This window comes from Phascolarctos cinereus, unplaced genomic scaffold (genome assembly GCF_003287225.1).
Source record: "Phascolarctos cinereus isolate Bilbo 61053 unplaced genomic scaffold, phaCin_HiC Scaffold_2;HRSCAF=192, whole genome shotgun sequence".
Classification (NCBI taxonomy): Eukaryota; Metazoa; Chordata; class Mammalia; order Diprotodontia; family Phascolarctidae; genus Phascolarctos; species Phascolarctos cinereus.
The window spans coordinates 83,939,692-83,957,745 of NW_027555625.1; the positions used below are offsets into that span (position 1 = coordinate 83,939,692).

Sequence of the window (18,054 nt, forward strand, 5' to 3'; positions counted from 1 at the left end):
CCTGAATCAGAACAGAGCTAAGGAAGAACTTTGTGTTTTCTTTCCATGCCACTCCAGTGGGCTGAACCAAAACTTAAATCAGAATATTGAGTTGTCTTACGCTCATACATATGATGCCTAAAATCTGTGATCATTAGAAATTTGAAGTCATCAGAATAAGAATAAAATGTGGTCTATTTCTTAATGGTAACACTTCCTGAAAATTCCTTGTGATATCTGACTTTTAATTACCTTTTCTTAGCAAATCAAAAATGAATACTCATCTAAGTCATTCTCATGTTTTAATTCTTTAGGAGCAGATTTACAAGTTGCCTTGATAATTTCACTGTTGAATCATGCAGACAACAAGTATGATTCTGCAAGAGTTAGACTGAGGAGGAAGTCACCCACTAATTCTGAGTTTATTGTCCTTTAGCCCAACATGACATTGTTGGAGCACTGCTGTTATGGGTCAGTCCTTGAGTCATGTCTGACTTGTCTTGGCAAAGACATTGGAAAGGTTTGCTATTTCTTTCTCCAGCTCATTTTACAAATGAGGAAACTGAGGCAAACAGGGCTAAGTGATTTGCCTGTAGTCACACAGCTAGTGTCTGACTTCAGACTTGAAATTAGGTCTTCCTGATTCCAGGCCCAGAGCTCTATCCACTGAACCACCTAGCTGCCTACATTCTTGGAGTATTTTCTTGTAACCATATAGATTGAATTTTTTTTTCCCCATTGAAAAAAAGTTTTATGAACTCTTTCCTCAAAGGATGAATCTCTCTTCTTAAAGGATGCTATGTGGGATAGTGCTGCCCAACTTTACAGCATAAATTGCTGCTTTTGTATTAATAGCCCTGACATGAAAGGCAGCATGGACCTAGTAAGTAGATAGAGGAGTCAGCCTAGGAGTCAGGAAGACCTGGGTTCAAGATCCTCTGACTTCTGACTTTATGGCCTTGGGTGAGTCAGTTAATCTTTTAGTGCAGAAGATTACTGGCATACATGCACTCTATCTTCACCGTTCGACAGACGATTCTCTAAGGTTATAAGGTGTAAAAACACTGCCAGTCTATGTTACTAGAATTTATTCACTGGGAGTTTCTGTACCAATTAAGCCACCAGTTTGGATTGAAACGCATTTCAGGTTAACCCACTCTTCCTACAAGCCTAGCTTTCCATGACACTCCTCTTCTGTCTTGACCTATGAATGTGGGGCCATCTCCAGGCATCCTGATCTATATCTTGCCACTGGACCCAGAAGGCTACATAGGAGAGAGTGAGGCTGGCGACTCTGCCCAGCCCTGCCTCATTAAATCCAATTCACTTGCAAGTCAAGATATCACCCTCCTGATGTCATTGGTCCTCTTCAAGAACAAAGGATGAACAACCACAAAATGGTGTGTGTAGTCAGAGAGTGTTGGGCATACCTCCACCATTTATTCCCTTCTGTACGTCTGTCTATTCCTCTTCTTCTGCTCTTTTTCAATACCCAGAACAGGGGCCTCCCAACATTCCCTTGCCCCAGGGCCTACCCATCCTAAAGTCACCCCCTAGGGAGTTAATGATATAACCCCCTTCAATATCCATATTAAACTCTTTCTTATTTCATTTCCATGGTCCATAGTTGCATTAACAACTCTATTCTCCTTCTCTTCTGGTACCAGACTTAAGAAGAATCACTGCGGGCTTCCTGGGAATGGCTGCAGCCGTGCTTCTCTGTGGCTGCATCGTGGCCACTGTCAGTTTCTTTTGGGAGGAAAGTCTCACCCAGCATGTTGCAGGACTGCTCTTCCTTATGACAGGTATGGTGAAAATCCCCTCTCTTCCCTAGCCATGAAAGGTGGACCACAGATTCTTCTTGACTCTTCTAGCAGTCACTGTCTAAGCAATGACCTTTGTTGGGTGCTTCCCAATTACAGCTGTTGGATTAAAAGATAGTAAGAGATGTCTGCCATCAGGCAAAGAAAACCAAAAGACCAGAAAATAAACTCTATTCTTTTCCTTTATGACTAGAGCTCAGTTTGGCCAGATGGTTAGAAGATGTCACCAACCATGCTGTGAATGTAAGGTGTTTGAATTGTTCTGGTCCATTCCCACATTTGATACCCCAACCCTATCCTGTACTCTTACAAATATGTGCCTTTGGTCCCTTTATGACCATAAAGGGACACTAAGGCAGAGACTGTAGCTAGACCTGTACAGGTCACCCTCATTAATGGAAAATCCATTCAAAGCCCATGTCCTACTGAATGTGAGTTATTACCATCATCATTCTGTATATAGAATAATGCATTTTAGGGTTAAAATAATTAATAAGACTTTACTTTTTTTTTGAACATTTTTCAGTAATTAAGCACTTTCCCATAATTTATCTCACCTGATCCTTACCACAGTTCTATGCATTAGATAAGGAAGGTTTCCTCCTTAGAAGAGGGAACAAAGGCTTGACAAGATTAAATGACTTACTTGGCAATTAGCCAAGCCTGAACTTGAACCCAGTTCTTCAGATTTTAAGTTCTGTCCATTGTACCCTTACTGTCTTTTATCAAAGGACACAGTTGTTCTTGTACTTGAATACAGAGAATACTATTGAGATATAGCATTAACCCTCAATTATCTGCATTTGTGTATAGAGATATTAGAATGAATAATATCCAATGATAGAGTCTCCTTGGGCATTTTTTCCCCTGCTGATACAGCAGTATATGCATTTTGAGATTAGATCAGATTGTCATAAAGGCAGAGAGCATGGAGTTAATTGCTGTAGAGTCCAGGGTTCCTCTCAGGGAATTCTCACAACTTTCTGGATCCCTCTGGATTTTAGATGACCTCTTTTGGGTTTCTTGTCTTATGTTACAGGGAATAGAAATTCATCTTCTTTGGCTAATCTAAAGAAGGCAGTTTGGCATGAAATGAGAAGAAGGGTTTGGCTAGTTTGACTACTTCTCCACTCCCAACACCTCCCAACTTGTATAAGCCATATGAAAAAAAAATAATTGTCATCTGAGCTGATTTCTGCCTTTGCTAGGTGGCAAAATGGTCTGGTCTGACCATTGAAGGATAGTGTGCTTTCCTTTACAGCCTTTCATGTAATGGTTGATGCATTAATGAAGTACTTTTAGTGAATAGGCCAATTAATATTTCCATAAAATATACTCAACATCAGAACTTAATTACATTTGCCACAGACATGATCATTTAGAATAAGCTTGTTTCAACTTCCCTAGAGTTCCATTATTTAAGCTTCTCCTACTGTGGGGTGTGTGTGTGTGTGGGTGTGGGTGTGTGTGTGTGGGTGTGTATGTATGTGTGTGTGTATGTGCATTTTTCATCCAAACAAAGCCAGGGAATGGAATTTCTCACGTGGTTTGTAGTGTGCTAAAGAACCCCTAGGTCACTTAATAACAAGTCTTTAGCTGTTAAGGAGTAACCCAGAGGCTTTCTTAGCTAAAAGCTGCTTGGTCATCCTTGGCTGCCCCAGGCCAGGAGCTAATCCGAAGCTGAGCTGTTCCAGGTCTCCAAGGCTGACAGTAGTCAAGGCTGACACAGAGGTGGCTCTTCCATCATTGGACTGGCATTGCACCCAAAGCAGTATTTAGTAAACCTTCATAACCATCTTCTCTGCTCTTGTCTCTACCTTCCCCCTGGAATGGTACTACAGTAGGCAGGAGCTCTGTACCTCCAGGGATTTCACATGAGAAGTGTCACCCAACACAGAAATAGCTTGAGCCAACTTCACAAGGGAAGGAAGAAAACGGCTGTTAGCAGGGATAGTTTGAGCCTCCATGCCCACAACAGGCAGCAGTTGGGGTGAGGGGATGATATCTACAATCCAATCAAAGGCTCCCCCTCCCCAACCCTTGGGGCTTCAACCTTATATGCCATTTGAAACAAAGAGCCAGTATGATACCAATGGGAAATTGCCCTGTTATCTACAGGACCAGTAAAATGACGATATTTTCTAAATTACCAGATAAAGGGGTTGGAATGCAGAGCAGGGAAGTAGGAATGAAGATTAAGGAAGCAGGAAAGTTAACCCTAATGGTATCATTCCAGCATGAGCTGAAAATAGGGGGATGGGCTGTTCCAGCTTTGTTTTTTGTTCCCCAGATCAGTACTGAAATACATTGATAACAAAGTGGGAAGCACAAAGAAGCTAGTGTTCTAGCTTCCATGGTTTGGTCTAGACTAGGGGAAGAGGATTTGGACTACGGAATCTGTCAGGCAGGCTACTTCCCAGGATATTCGCTTCAAATCCATTGTTCGAGAGGAGTTGGGAACTTCAGTAACCCAGATCCAAAGGGATTCTTTGCTCCTGAGGTTCTTAATTGTAAGGGGAAAAGATAGCATCAGTTTCCTCATCTGTAAAATGGGGATAATAATAGTACTTACATCTCTGGCTTGTTGTGAGGAGCAAACAAGATAGCCTATGTGAGTGCTTCGCAAACCTTAAAGTTCTATATAAATGCTAGCTATTATGATATCCAATTTTCCTCTTATGTAGGATTATAGACTTAGATCTAGAAAGAATCATTTAACCCATCTAAACAAGCCCTCTTATTTTAAAGATGAGAAAACTGACTTCCAGGGAAGATATGACTTGGGGAAAAAAATCACAGAAACCATTTCAGAGGCAAGATTTTGAACCCAGGACTTCTGACTAAAGCTAGTGCTTTTCCCCATTTCATGAGCAATCCTCCCTATATTAACTCAAAAAAATAGAGAATCTGAAATCTTGCTGGATAAAGCTCCTACATGTGATTGTCAGGAAGTGGATAAACAATTATCAGAGAAATTATGGTGCTGGCCATACACTATAGTACATTTAAAATAAATCTTTTAATGTGGCTAATGAATGGATCATCGAAAATCTTTGGCAGCAGTAAAATCAGCCAAAGCACCATAGAAATCAGGAGTTCTGAGTATCTCAGGAGAAAGTAGGGAAGACTGATTTAGTTTTAAATAAAAGTTAGTTAGAAACTCAGCAAAACTCGGAAACCAGATGTGTAGTTGAGTGTTAGAATGGGCCAGGTCAGTATCCCTCCCTTTCAAGTGCAGCTCCTCTTCTGCTTTTAATTCTAATTTCTTAACATTGGGACTAGCAATAAAAGAAGAGTCCCAGGGACCCATGCTGGAGGAGGTGGGTAACTTTCATTTTGACCATCCTCTTCTTCCTCTCAGCAGAACTTAGACTTTGCCCCTGGGGCCCTGGTTTCTGATTGGTGAGTTTCATCTTATTTTCCCTGGAACCAGCCCACTGAAGTTTTCTAGTTCTTTTTAAACTTGCTGTTCATTTCCAAATGAAGCCACCTGCACTCTATCCATTTTCCTCATCCCCCTCCCACTGGAGCCCAGAGTCTGCCCCACCATGGGCTCTGAGAGTTGAGTTTTCATTTTATCATACCTTATACCAGTCCACTGCACTCCTTCCCAGGCATTTCCAAACCATGATGCAGTAAGTAAACAAATTATACCCCTCCTTCTGGTACCCCTTTATATGTTATCTCCACCCTTCCCCTCACCAAAGTATGTAAATACTTTTGAAGTATTGGGAATATTTGAAGATAGGAATATTTAGTTTGCTTGTATTTGTATTCTAAGAACTTAGTAGTACAGTGCCTGACATACAGCAAGAACTAACTAAAATGTTCATTCATTCATTTCAGTACATAGTTTTGCAAACCCAACAGAAATGCGGGTTATTGTTCTTCCAAATGTTGAGGTCTCCTCTTCTTTGGCCATCCACCTTACTACCCCAGGTGAGATTTCCCACTGCCAACTGGATCCTTCCCTTCTTAGACTCTGGTCCTGAAGGCCCACGTTCAATACCTGACTTACTGAGATCATTCCACTCAAGGGAGAAAATAATATACACCATCCAACACATTCACTGTACATATTTAGTGTTGATTGTATACATTTAGCAATGGAAAACACAACTGAAATGGGAGGCAGGGTATAGAGATCCATTTGACTCAAGCAGAAAAGTTAAGTAAAGGAATGTCACCAGCAGCCTGAATCAGCCTGACACCCACAGATCATGAATGCTAAACTTAGCTACTTTTAGATAGAGGGTCTGGATTTTCATCTCATATCTGTTTATTAGCAGAGTCTTCAGTGGAAGAATGTCAGTGTTATGTCAGTGTGCTATGTTAAAATGGAAAGGGTTTTTTTTTATGTGTGTCAGATTTTTATTCTTCTGTCTTATTCTTTACAGACAGCTCCTAATTACTCACATTTGGAATAGGTAGTCTGCAGAGTGTCTGTGCCCACTTGAGAACATTCCCCAAGCTTTCCTCTTCCTTCCTTTCTTCAGCTGTCCATTTCATTCCCAGTGAGGTTTCCCACTGACCAGACTTAGAGCCCTTTCTCCTCATAGCAGGTTGTCCTAGCTCCCATAGCAACTTTGGAGGGGTAGAGTGAGGAAACTCAGCTTTGCTACTGTGACCCTGACCAATGGGCAGAGGAACTGAGAGAGGAGAAAGAGAAGGAAAATAACTAATATCTGATGGAATTCCTCTCTCCCATGTATCTGCAGGTATCAGAATCTATAATATTTAGAAATATCACCTTTAACATATTGCTAGGAAATTATTTGGCAGCAAGTCATTAGCATAAAACCATGCCCTAGCTATTCATTCATGCGTGAATGCATACATTTAACAAGCTCTTATTTAGCACCTAGTACATGTTACTTTGATAGGTACCAGAGATACAAAGGAAATTTCATCCCTGCCCTCAACAAACTTACCAAAGAAAATAACACATACAAGTTATTACAAAATACATACAATTTTTTGAGGGGGAAGAGAATAGATAAGTAGTTTAACTTCCTTTCCTTTCCTTTTTTTCCTTCTTTCCTTTCTTCCTCTTATTTAATCCTCACCATGACCCTAGGAGGCAGGTGCTATTATTAACTTCGTTTTGCAGTTGAGGGAATTGAGGCAGGCAGCAGTTACACATTTGCCCAGGGTCACACTAGGAAGTGTCTGGGGCCACATTTGAACTCAGGTTTTTGTGACTCATGACCTGGCATTCTATTCAGTATGCCATGTAGAGATCTCAAGGGCACTAGCAATTAGCAGCATTAGAAAAGATCTCTGATAGGAGACGCCGCTTGAGCTCAGGTTGGATCCCATAAGGTGGAAGGGGGAAGGGCAGTGCAGCTCAGGCATGGGGGTGGGGGACTGCCTCTACAGAACTTCAAAGGCAGAAGATGGAATGGAGTGCAATAGGAATAGCAAATAAGTCAGTTTGGCTGTAACCTAGAGGGGGAGGGAGACTAGAAATTAGTCTGAAAAAGAGACTGGGGATTGACTACGAAGGGTTTTGAATATCAACAATAAGAGTTTGCATTTGATCCTAGAGTTTCACTGAATTTTCTCTGGGAGAGGAGTGACCTGGTCACTGTCCTTGCAACTATTACACTGGCAGTTGTGGGAAGGACCCAATCAAGGGAGGAGAGGTGGGATGCAAGGAGACTAATTAAGAGGCTATGACAAAAGTCCAGGTGAGAGGTGAAGAGATCCTAAATTAGGGTGGGGGCAGTTTGAGTGGAGTGGGAAAGGATATGAGAGGCAATGCAGCTTGAATCAACAGTTACTGGTCACTGAATGGATATGAAGGATGAGGTGGAAGAGCAGTGGTGATTCAGGTTACAAACCTGCAGCCTGCAAGAGGGTAGTGTCCTTGATGGGAATAGGGAAGGTAGGAAGACAAGTGGATTTGGAGGGAAAGATCAATATTTCTGTGTTGGGTATGTTGGAGTTTGAGATACCTCTGAGGTAGCCAAATGAAGCCATCTGATTAGACAGTTGGTGATATGGGACAAATGCTCGCACAGAGATGAGCTCTAGATAGGTAGAGTTGGGAGTCTGTCATAGAGATGATAACTAAACCCATGGGAGCTACTGAGATCATTCCAAGAGAGTTCAGAGAGAGAAGAGAAAAGGGTCCCGTGCAGAGCCTTGGGACACATCCATCAATCAATCAATAAGCTTTTATTAAGCAACTACTATCTGCCAGGCACTGTGCTGGGTGCAAGAAATAGAGACCAAAAAGGCAAGCAATGTCGATTCCAGAGGAAATTTGTCATGGAGATGATAATCCAGCCAAAGAGCAATCGACAGGTAGAACAACCAGGAGGGTGCAGTGTCACAAAGAGCCAGGGAGGAAAGGGTATCCAGAGGAGAAGGGCGGTCAGTCGTGTCCAAAGCTGCAGAGAGTTCGAGAAGGATGGAGCCTGAGAAAAGACCATCAGATGCAGCAATTAAGAGATCATTACTAACCTTGGAGAGAGTGGTTTCAGTTGAGTGATGAGGAACTATGGAATATTAGAAAAGGTTGAAAACAATGAGAGAAAAGGAAATGCAGACCATCAGCACAGATGGCTGGCTCTTTCCAAGGGTTTGGCTGTGAAAGGGAGGAGAGATAGAGGACGATGGCTTGAGGGACGCTATGATCAAATGAAGGGTGTTTTTTTTAAGGACAGGGAAGACCTGGGCATGTTTATAGGTGGCAGGAAAGGAGCCTGTGGATAAGGAAAGACTGAAGATGAACAACAAAGGGGTGGGGAGAAGTGATTAAGGGGAAAAGTTAGTGAATGACACAGAATAAAAGGCACAAGTAGAGAGATTCATCTTGCCAAGGGGAAAGGCCATCTGCTTGTCAGAGACTGGAGCAAAGGAGGAAAGATTAGGTGAGGAATTGTATGGGGATGCAGATAAGGATAGGCAGTCCTGCCTCTTTGCCATAAGGCATTTCTAGAAATACATCGTACTTCCCCATAGACAAAATGTTATTACTGAGGGGTTTGTTTCTGACCTATGACTCAATGTCAAATAAATGATGCAGTGATTCTGTGAAATCATAGCTGTAGCCAATAGTATATCATAAAAACAAAGAAACAACACAGACTTTTATAGTAGTTAAAAGAATAGCATAAATTTAGGTCTTATAAAATAGCCAGAAATTTACCGTAAACATTGATTATATCAGGGCCCCTGAGAATGTTATAAGATGTTCATAAAAGTATAATGCAAAAAAAATAAATGCTACTGTATCATAAATTAGACCTATCTGAAATTAATATGATAGCTATACTAAATATTGAACATTTTATAGAATCATTGAATTTAGGAGTTGAAAGAGACCCTGGTGGCCATCTAGTGCAACATATGCCAGAAACAGGATTTTCTCTGCAATGTACCAAGCTACCTAGATGGTGAAGTGGAGTGTGGGGCCCTAAAGCCAGGAAGACCTGAGTTCAAATCTGGTCTCAGTTCCCTCTTATATGACCCATATATTAGAGATTCTATGAAGTGGAAGAAGGAAGGGCAGTGCAGTCAGGCATGGGTGGGCTGGGGTGGGGGGATTGCCTCTTCAGAACCTCACAGACAGAAGATGGAATGGAGTGCGCCAGGAATAGCAAATAAGCTGGTTTGACTGTAACCTAGAAGGGGAGGGAGACTAGAAATTAGTCTGAAAAAGAGATTAGGGATTGACTATGAAGGGTTTTGAATATCAGCAATAAGATATATTGATATAATATATCTATTATTCTATATAATATATTGATATAATAATAAGATATAAGATAATATATATTCACTTTACCTCTGTCAACCTCAGTTTCCTCTTCTATAAATTGGGGCTAATAATAGCAACCTCAGGGTTGTTGTGGGATAAAACATGTGTTTTACAAACCTGAAGTCATCATATAAATGCTAACTATTTTTCTTTTTTGTCTTCCTCCTCCTCCTCCTCCTCCTCCTTCTTCTTCTTCTTCTTCTGACTTCATAATGAGGAAGGATTTGAGCTGAGTCATAAAGTATGAGTAGAATCTGTGTTGTCAGAAAGAAGAGATGTAGGGGAAGGGCTTTGTTTGTAGGTGGGCACTGTTGGCCTGTAGTTGATGGCAAGCCAAATGAACAAGCATTTATTTATTTTTCTTTTTTCTTTTTGTTTTTTTGTTTGCTAGGCAATGGGGTTAAGTGACTTGCCCAGGGTCACACAGCTAGTAAGTGTTATGTGTCTGAGGCTGCATTTGAACTCAGGTCCTCCTGAATCCAGGGCCAGTGCTCTATCCTCTGCGCCACCTAGATGCCTGTTGAACAAGCATTTATTAAGTGCTTATGGTGTTCCAGACACTGTGCTAAGCTTTAAAAATACAAATACAAGCAGAAGGAAAGGCAGGCTCTGCCCTCAAACAGCTTATATTTTAATGGGAGGGATAAGGAAGGAAAAAGCATCTCTGGGAACATGGAGAAAGTAGACATGTAAACAGATAAATGACATGATTGAACTCTAAAACAATTTGTTGTTGTTCAGTGATGCCTGTCTCTTTGTGACCCCATCTGGCATTTTCTTGGCAAAGACACAGGAGTAGTTTCTCATTTCCTTCTCCAGTGGATTAATGAAAACAGAGGTTAAGTGACTTGCCCAAGGTCACACAGGTAGTAAGTGTCTGAGACCAGATTTGGATCAGATCTTCCTGACTGCAGGCTCAGCACTCAATCCACTGAGCCACCTAGGTGCCTCCAAAACAATTTATACAAAGTAGCATTTTAACGTCTGAGTGAGAAAACACATGTAAATAATTTTGCAAATCTTAAAGCATTATTTAAATGCTAGTTATTATTATTGTTGTTTAAAGAAATGAAGCCACGATATCCCATTGTCTTTGAGGTGTGGTGTAGCATTTCTAATTTAGCTGAATTATCCTGAAAAAACACATGCTAAATTTTGGGAAAATGTCCTTTCCCATGCCTCAGTTTCCAGAAAATGCTTAAAGGACCAGGATTAATAAAATATTATATTGTGATTGTGAAATGTTTTTGTTTATTTTTACTTCTGTGTATAACTGAATACAAAGAACAGTTATTTTCTTTGAACAGGTTATAGCTTTATTATATCCTACTTGTTAATACCCTGGAGATCAATTTTTCAAACTACTTTATTGTTCCATTACCAGCATTCATTAAAAGGCCCTTGTAAACATACAGTGTTTTGTTTTGGTTTAGCTTAAATGGTCATATAGGAATAGCAACGCTTTTCACAGTGTTTAAAAAAAGGAAAAAGAAAATTCCTTTTTAAAGATATTTCCTTAAGACAAATATTTTAATCCTGATCTTTCCCCTCCCTGAGTTGCTCAAAGCAACATGTTTATTTTTGTAGTCTAGGATAAGAAGGAGGAAACTAAAGCTTTGGTAACTCTCTTCCTCTGCCTTCCACCCCCAAAAGGATAGAAAATATCAAAAGATCTCAGCACCTCTTTTAAACATTTTAGATCTTACATTTTTCTACATGTGCGTTGGGATGTGTGATAATTTAGTTTGATGGGGAATTTGAGTCAGCATTTAACCTTTAATGATTTTTTAAAAAAATTCCCTTAAAATTTCTACCTCCTCTGGGGTCTTCTGAAAATTACTCTCATCCCTGAAGCTCTCAAATAATGAGTCTCCTCCTTAACCTTAGACCTTCTCCTCCCAGTTTCCAAGACCTTCTCACTATCTCTTTTAGTGATAGTATATCCCTAAGGAGCCCAAAGCAACTCTCAAACTGATGGCACTTTTATCACACACGTGCTCTAAACAATACAACAACACCAACAAACCCACAAAATGAAATCATGAGCAGGCCTGGCTTTCTGGGAGTCCTATAGTCTGTGGAAAGGAATGGCATCTGGAAATTCTGAAGTGCAGTCTAATGGGCCATGTTGGGTTTCCATGACCTCCTTCCTCCCTCCCCGTGCTTTCTTTTTTAGCTAAGCACCTGGGCCTCATTGCCATCCTATGACAATCAAAAGTGAGAATCCTCAGAAGGTCATTGCTGTGTAATGGAAACATTCACATCACTGGGGCATAGTTACAGTTGCTAAAAATCTTCAGCTCTCAGCTGGTTGTTTAGCCTCTGAGCATTGGGGCTCACCATTTTATCCCAGACCTGATTTTTAATGGCCAGGCTGTTTGAGATAATTACAAATGTATGTGTTGGTAGAAAATGGATGCTAAAAGCCAATGGGTTTAATTTGGACTGTGGCCACTCTGATCATGTCTCTTAATTTCCTGGCATTCTGAATGGGTTCAAATATATAATCTCTTATTGCAGCCATCTTCCACCTCCCTCAAGTCCCTGGGAAGAATGAATGTATTAAGATAATTATGAAATGATGCAAATACCTATGGAAATTCATTTGAAACATGAGCTACAGGAAACAGTATGTTATCTAGATAAATTAGAAACATAATAAGGGTGCCCATAATATAGTTTGAATGCTGCTTAAGAATAATATAGTAACAATAATTAGCATTTATATGTCACTTTACATACATTGTTTCATTTGATCCTCTAACAACCCTGTTAAATGGGTGATATTATTAACCCCCTGAGGCAACTGAAACCAAGAGAGGTTAAACGGCTTGCTCAGGGTCACACAACTTTCAAGCATTTAAGGCAGGATTTGAAGTCATATCTTCCTGATTTATTCACTATACCCCCTAAGAAAGATACCACGTCTGCTCCACTAACGATACAATTTTTACCCTGTTATAGAATCCTAAAACTGTTGAGCTAGAAGGGACCTTATATTTCATCTAATTATTTTTAGTAATGAATAATAATAATAATAACTGGCATTTATATATCACTTTAGAGTTTGCCAAGTGTTTTATATACAGTATTTCATTTAAATCACAACAATTCTGTGAGGAGGTAAGTACCACATGTACTATTTGCATCTCCATTTTACAGATGAGGAAACTGAAGCAAAGTGAGTTGAAATGACTTGCCCAACATCATACAGTCAGTAAGTGTCAGAGACAGGACTGGGACCCCAAGTTTTCTGGACTCCAAATCTACCTCTCTTTCCACTATGACACTCCAGCCCCTTAACAACCAGACATGACAGTAGAGATTTGCCCCAAATCACACATGTCATGGTTGACATGAATGGAACCAAATCCGGGTTGACATTAACCTGCCAGCAGATGGGCCTTTAACTGATCTCTGTGTTCTCCTTGTGTTGTTTTTTAGGGATATTTTGCACTATTTCTCTGTGCACTTACGCTGCCAGTATCTCCTATGATTTGAACCGGCTCCCAAAATTAATTTATAGCCTGCCCGATGATGTGGACCACGGCTATAGCTGGTCTATGTTTTGTGCTTGGTGTAGTTTAGGCTTCATTGTGGCAGCCGGAGGTCTTTGCACTGCCTATCCATTTGTTAGCCGGACCAAGATTGCACACCTAAAGTCTGCCAGGGACTCTACGGTCTGACTGTTTCCATGCAGATTCAGTACTCGGCAGCCTGTTTTTGGCTCGGAGGACTTTTGAAGAGAGTTGAGCTGAAGCTCAAAGTATGGAACCCACAGCGCAAATGGATCCTTTACATTCCAGCATGTCTTCTGCCAGCCAAGAGGGAGGCAAGAGAGATGCTACCGTTCTGCCTGGGTGACTGGCATCAAAGAGAAAGCCCACAGCCATTCTAAGGACGTGAATACTGTGGAATCAAGTGCTTTAAAGAATTCCGTATGCAGTTTTCTGTAACGTTCGGATGTGTCTCATGGGGGCACCACCGTGGAACATTCCTTGGGCCAATAAAGCGGGGAAAACCTCTTGGGGGGAGGAAAAAGTAGATGATTTGCATTTGTTTAAGAAAGTTTGTACATAGCCATTGCCCAAGGGAGTGATTTCTATTTGCAAAAATGATTCTTAGCAAAGCAAACCTACTTTGCTGTCATTTACTGTACACTTGCTAAGTTTTAATGCAGCATCTCCCGAACTCAAAGCTGACTGTCCAGACGGTGTCTTGTGTCATCACCAAATATCTATGTATTCTTTGTGGATATTCTTTGTCTAGGGAAGATTCTTGATCGGTTGGCTTTTATTGAAGTCCCTTCTATGTCTTTTTACTGGACCCAAAATGACATATGAAAAACAAAATCGACTATGTAAGAGATAGTAAGTGACTCTATGCAGTATTGTTTGAAGTCATGTCTTGCCGTGCAATTTCAGTCTCTTTATGTTAACTGGATTTCAGTATTAAATGACTCCCCCCCTTGTTAGTCTGTGTATATTTTTTATAGATAGCCTTCTATATACAGTGTGATACAGCATCCCAACTATGTAATGGATATAAATGTTGATGTCTCAGCAAAACCTTCACAAGCTGCATTATAATGGGCATAGCCATTATTGTTTAATTAAAATAGAGTCATGTACATACTTTACAGAAAACTTCATGCCAGTTGCTGACAAAAGTCATACTTCCCATTTACCCTTTAAAATTTTATATATATATATATAAAATATGTGTGTGTATATATATACATACGTATATATACACATATATGTATATATACATATATATGTATATATACATATATGTGTATATATACGTATGTATATATCTATCTATATATCTATCTATCTATATATATATATATATATATATATACATGAAACACAAATAAACAACAAACCCCAAAATCCACCAAAATTGCTACGCAAATAGTCCTGAAGCCTAGGCTCTCCAGCCAGGTCCTCTAACCCTAATTCCACTTCCAGTGTTCTTACTATGGTAATTGACCCTTACTAGATATCTTCTCTTTAAAAAAAAAACAGCTCTCAGGGTAAGTGGTTCTTGAAATTTGTAGGGTATAATAATAATTAATATTTACATAGTGCTTTAAAATTTTGAATATATATTACACATGTGATTACATATTATATATATGATTTACACATAGTAGTAACTCCATGAGGTAGGTAATACAGATATTTTTATCCCCATTTGACTGATAAGGAAACTGAGGCTGAGCGAGGCTAGATTTGAATTTTAGTCTTTGTGACTCTTTTTAAGTCCAGCACTCTGTGCTTATGTATAATACTTTTTTTAGGGGTAGGAACTAGGATAGAAACTAGATCTGTGATTTAATTATTTTGGGGAACTCTACTCCTCTTATCAATGAAGAACACTATTCTTGCAACTCACAGTCTTAGAACAGTTTCCCAGAGCCCTGAAAATTTAGATGATTTATCCAGGATCAAACAGCCAGCATGTGTCAGAGGAAGGATTTGAATTCAGACCTTCCTCAATCCAAGGCCTGTTCTCTATTCTGCTTCTTTGTAGCTTGGTGATGCAGTGGGTAGAGCACTGGATCTGGAGTCAAGAAGACCAGAGTTCAAATCCTGCCTCAGATACCTCCTAGCTGTATGATCTTGGGCAAGTCACTTAAGCTCTGTCTGCCTCAGTTTTCTTATCTGTAAAACAGGGGTAATAATAGCACCTACCTCCTAGGATTGTTGTGAGGATCAAATGAAACAATATTTATAAAGTACTTTGCAAACCTTAAAGTGCTATGTATAATTGCTATTATTATTATAGCTAACATTTACACAGTGCTTACTATATTCCAGGCATTGTGCTGATTACTTTACAATTATTATCTCTTTATGTCCTCACAGTTGAGGAAGCTGAAACAAAGCAAGGTTAAGTGACTTGCCCATGGTCACACAGCTAGTCTGAGGATGGATTTGAATTGAGTCTTTTTAGCTCCAGGCCCAAATGCTCCACCATTGTGCTACCTTGCTGCCAAGGCTTTTTTAGCTGTACGAAGGGGCATAAAGTGTTCGTGAATTGCCTACATCACAGGTTTCCAGTGATCCTGGAGTCTGTTAGAAAGGTAGCCCTACAACCAGGCCTAATCTCTGCTGTTTGAAGCACACCCACCACTCAAAGGTAGTTTGGAGACGGTAATGACAGAAAGAAAGAACCTGAAATAAAGAGGACTATGCAATGATGAGGCTCTTCAATTGAGGTAAGGGAATTGCAATTTGGGACATCACCCAACACTGAAATACTGGAGTGCCCCGGAAGGGGAAGAGGGAGTATGGTTTAAATATGCTTCAACAGGGAGGAGTTCTCATGGAGGGCACAGCCTCTTAGAGTTGTTACATAAGTGGTTAAGTCCATATAGAGAAGGCTAAGGAGACTCTGGGAGTGGTAACATCTGCTCAGAAGACTGGTCTTCAGGTGGGAGTTCTTAGAGATATCACAGGATCGGCTCCAACTGATTCAAACCTGGTCCAACCATAGGGTCAGTTGGGTCAGGGTCAGGAAGTCCTTAGTGATGACAGCATTTCACAAGTGAGAAAGCAGAAGGTCCAAAGATTCACACACTAAGAAATATACATATAAAAGCCAAGGTCATTCACTCAGAGCTGAAATGACTGCTGGCAAGGCCCAAGCCATAATAGCCTTCCCAGCCAGAGTGAGTTGTGAAATGAATAGCATCTCCTCAAGGTCACCTGCTTTCCATCTGCTGTCATGGAAACACGATCCCGATGCATGCCAAAACCAGACAGCTGGTCAAGAGGACACGCGAGAACTTGCATCCCTCTTAGGAAGATTTATGTTATTGGTTCTATTATGAATGGGGATTAAAAGGATCACATATGGAGAACATTTTCTAGAGAAAACTTTTTTGGCAAGAATTATCTCTCACTACCCTTTTCAACATTGTATTTTCCCCCTGAATTGCACGAGGTTCTTGTTTCTCTTTTTCTTTCCATCTTCAGTGTCAAAATCGATAACTGACTGCAGTGGTCAATCTCATTTTCCACTCGGCTCCCAAGAATACTCCTTAGGAAGTGCTACTGCCTTCTATTTCTTTACCATTTATAAATAAATCCAAGGTTAGGGGGATGTAGAGTACCTAAGACACTGGATCCTCCAGGGAGGTCCAACAACCATGACTAATCAAGGCAGAGTAGAAGAAGCTGGATGGGGTGCAGTTAAAGACTCCTAAATAGGATTCTCTGTGTCATCCTCAATTACCCAATTTCCTTCACTTGTTGTTGTTGATTCATTTCAGGCATTTCCTACTCTTTGTGACCCCTTTTGGGTTTTTCTTGGCAGAAATACTGGAATGGTTTGCCATTTCCTTTTCCAGCTCATTTTACAGGCTAACATGGCGAGGTGACTTCTCCAGGGTCACACAGCTAGGGGGTGTCTGAGGCTACATTTGAACTCAGGAAGATGAGTCTTTCTGACTATAGGCCCACCTTGCTACCCCCTAGAAGGAGATAAAAGGGGGATTAGACTTGTTCTATTTGACCCCCAACCAGGCAGAACCGGAAAGAATGGTTGGAATATACAAGGAGGTAAATTCAGGCTTGATAACAGGAAGGACTTCCTAATAATTAGGACTGAAAGTGAAATGAGTGGCCTTGGGAAGTGGTAGGTCCCCCCTTATGGAAGTTTTCAAGCAAAGTCTGTTGGATTATCACACTGGAGATGTTGTAGAGCAGGTGGTCTTAACCTGGGCTGTGAACTCATTTTTAAAATATTTTGATTACTGTATTTCAACAGGATTGATTTATTTTATATACTTAAAAACAACAGATTTTATTCATTTAAAACATTATGCATTTTATTTTATATATTCAAAAACGTATTCGGAGAAGAAGTCCATAGGCTTCTCTAGAGACTTGACCAAAGGGTCCATAACAAAAAAGGTTAAGACCTTCCACAGAAGGATTCCTATGGCAGTCCTGCTATCTAACCTTGGAGGTCCCTTCCAACTCTGAGATACTATGAGCCTTCCCTACTGTTTACATTGTTTACAAAACATAAGGAAGCCACTAGGGAATGTAAGGAAACATCTGGAGACCTTCTAAACTCCACTGGACAATGGAACTGCCCAGAATAGACTGCACTGCCTCCTTTAGCACTGATTTCCTTGAAACACACAGGAAGGTACCGTTTTGTGATGAGGCTAAATAGAAAGAGGGTGTTAGTGCTGTGAGCTGACCCCATCAGGATCACTAGAAGGACCATTAACTCAAATTAACCCCAAAATAACCGGTGATGCACTGTGAATTTAGGACTATGCAAAATTTATTTTCCGTCCTAAACTGTGCTAGCCCCCATATGGTTCTGCATCGTAATTTGAAGCCCTGTTTTTCATGTGCTTTTTAAGGTCTCTAATGGAGACTAGGAAAGCAATGGTTTGGAAATCTCTTTCTTGCAGGCCCCTGTTTTAGCTAACAGAAAGCTGCAACATCTGTTTGC

The 18,054-nt window shown here is 40.4% G+C and overlaps 1 protein-coding gene across 4 annotated transcripts in view; it reads left to right on the forward strand.

Moving 5' to 3' along the window:
* The window catches only part of TMEM178A (transmembrane protein 178A), an 80,312-nt gene extending 66,268 nt beyond the window's left edge, over positions 1-14,044 (forward strand). For 3 of the 4 annotated variants that reach the window (XM_020976996.2, XM_078149481.1, XM_078149482.1), the window contains exons 3-4: positions 1,647-1,784; positions 13,015-14,044. In XM_020976996.2, coding sequence (XP_020832655.1) covers positions 1,647-1,784; positions 13,015-13,256 — 380 coding nt within the window. In that variant the 3' untranslated portion in view covers positions 13,257-14,044. Of the gene's footprint in view, positions 1-1,646; positions 1,785-5,648; positions 9,322-13,014 lie in introns of those variants that run through there. The other variant, XM_078149480.1, reaches the window with a different exon arrangement.
* Positions 14,045-18,054: the final 4,010 nt, after the last annotated feature.